General features: G+C 45.5%; 1 protein-coding gene across 1 annotated transcript in view; it reads left to right on the forward strand.

Annotated features, from left to right (window-relative positions):
- Positions 1-224: 224 nt before the first annotated feature.
- The window catches only part of LOC101856430 (general transcription factor 3C polypeptide 2), a gene marked incomplete at its 5' end in the record, with an annotated part of 14,379 nt that continues 13,262 nt past the window's right edge, over positions 225-1,341 (forward strand). The window contains 2 exon segments of the mRNA XM_013083276.2: positions 225-436; positions 1,161-1,335. Of these exon segments, the coding sequence (XP_012938730.1) occupies positions 225-436; positions 1,161-1,335 (387 nt within the window).

Below are 1,341 nucleotides of genomic sequence, written 5' to 3' on the forward strand. Positions count from 1 at the left end.
TCCTCTATGGGAGGGGCAAAACCGACAAAACTGATGATGACCTTCAATAACAAACACGTTAATTTTCAAGGCCGTGCGGCGGGCAATCGGTTTGGGCAGTTGGTCTCATATTGTAGTGTGCACTGAAGCCGCCAGAAACTGAACCGAACCGAGTCGATCTTCCAGGGGGCATCGCTTTTTAAACAGTTTGGAATGTTGTTTGTTTTTTCCGCCAATGTTTCCAGCGCCATCAAGCTGATCAGCCAGGTGCAAGTGGGCGTGGCAGAGGAGAAGCAGTCGTCGGGGGATGAGTTCAAGGACAGCGGAGACGACAAATCTTCCGATGGTGACGACCTGGGTGACGGCGATCTAGAGGAAGTGGAGTCGGAGGGAGACCTAGATGAGGGTGACGAGGGGGAGAAATCCGATGATCAGACGATGTCGTCTAGAAGATCGAGTGAGTGTCACGCAGGCTGCGTTAATAGTGAAAATAAATGTGATGTGTCGTGGTGAAATCAGGCGCTCTGCGAAATTGTGAAATTAAAAAAAATCCACATTTTTCTGCCCGTCAGGCAATTCTCCAAAAATTTTTTTGTCTTAGGCTCAACGCCTTGAATGTCAACACATTACTGCATGGATTGTTCTGGAAAATGTCCTTATTTCTCCTCCTTTTTTGTTTGTTATTCTGTTGTAGCAGCTAGAATCTTTGGCACTTGCGTGACCTAATCGTGTCCCAAGTACCGTAGAACTCCTACTTAAACAAAAACAAACATTCTTCGTCACTTATATGACCTACTTGTGTTGCAAGTGCCGTAAAACTAAGACAAAAATAATCTTTGGCACTTATATGACCTTGTTGGGTTGCTAGTACCGTAAAACTGAGACAAAAATAATCTTTGGCACTTATATGGCCTTGTTGGGTTGCTAGTGCCATAAAACTGAGACAAAAACAATCTTTGGCACTTATATGACCTAATTGGGTTGCAAGTGCCGTAAGACTCTTCATAAAACAAAAACAACCAATCTTCAGCACTTGTATGACCTTCTTGTGTTGCAAGTGCCGTTAAACTAACAAAAGCAAAAACTACTTTCAGCCTTTATATTAGACCTAATTTGGGTTGCAAGTGCCGTAAAACTCCTATGAAAATAAAGATAATTGTTTCTGGTGACAATGTGTTCAGGCTGGCTGAGGAAGCAGAGGAGGTGGCGCATGTTCCAGTACGGGGAGATGTTGTGGAAGACCAAGAGACGCCTGGCGCTGCTGCGCAACTTTTACCTGGACATGGACGGCAGAGATGACGTGTTCCCCGAGCTGAGGCCAGATGTAGGTCACTGGGGGAGGCCTCTGTCGCACTGGTGAGT

Source organism: Aplysia californica, unplaced genomic scaffold (assembly GCF_000002075.1).
Source record: "Aplysia californica isolate F4 #8 unplaced genomic scaffold, AplCal3.0 scaffold00222, whole genome shotgun sequence".
NCBI classification, from domain to species: domain Eukaryota; kingdom Metazoa; phylum Mollusca; class Gastropoda; order Aplysiida; family Aplysiidae; genus Aplysia; species Aplysia californica.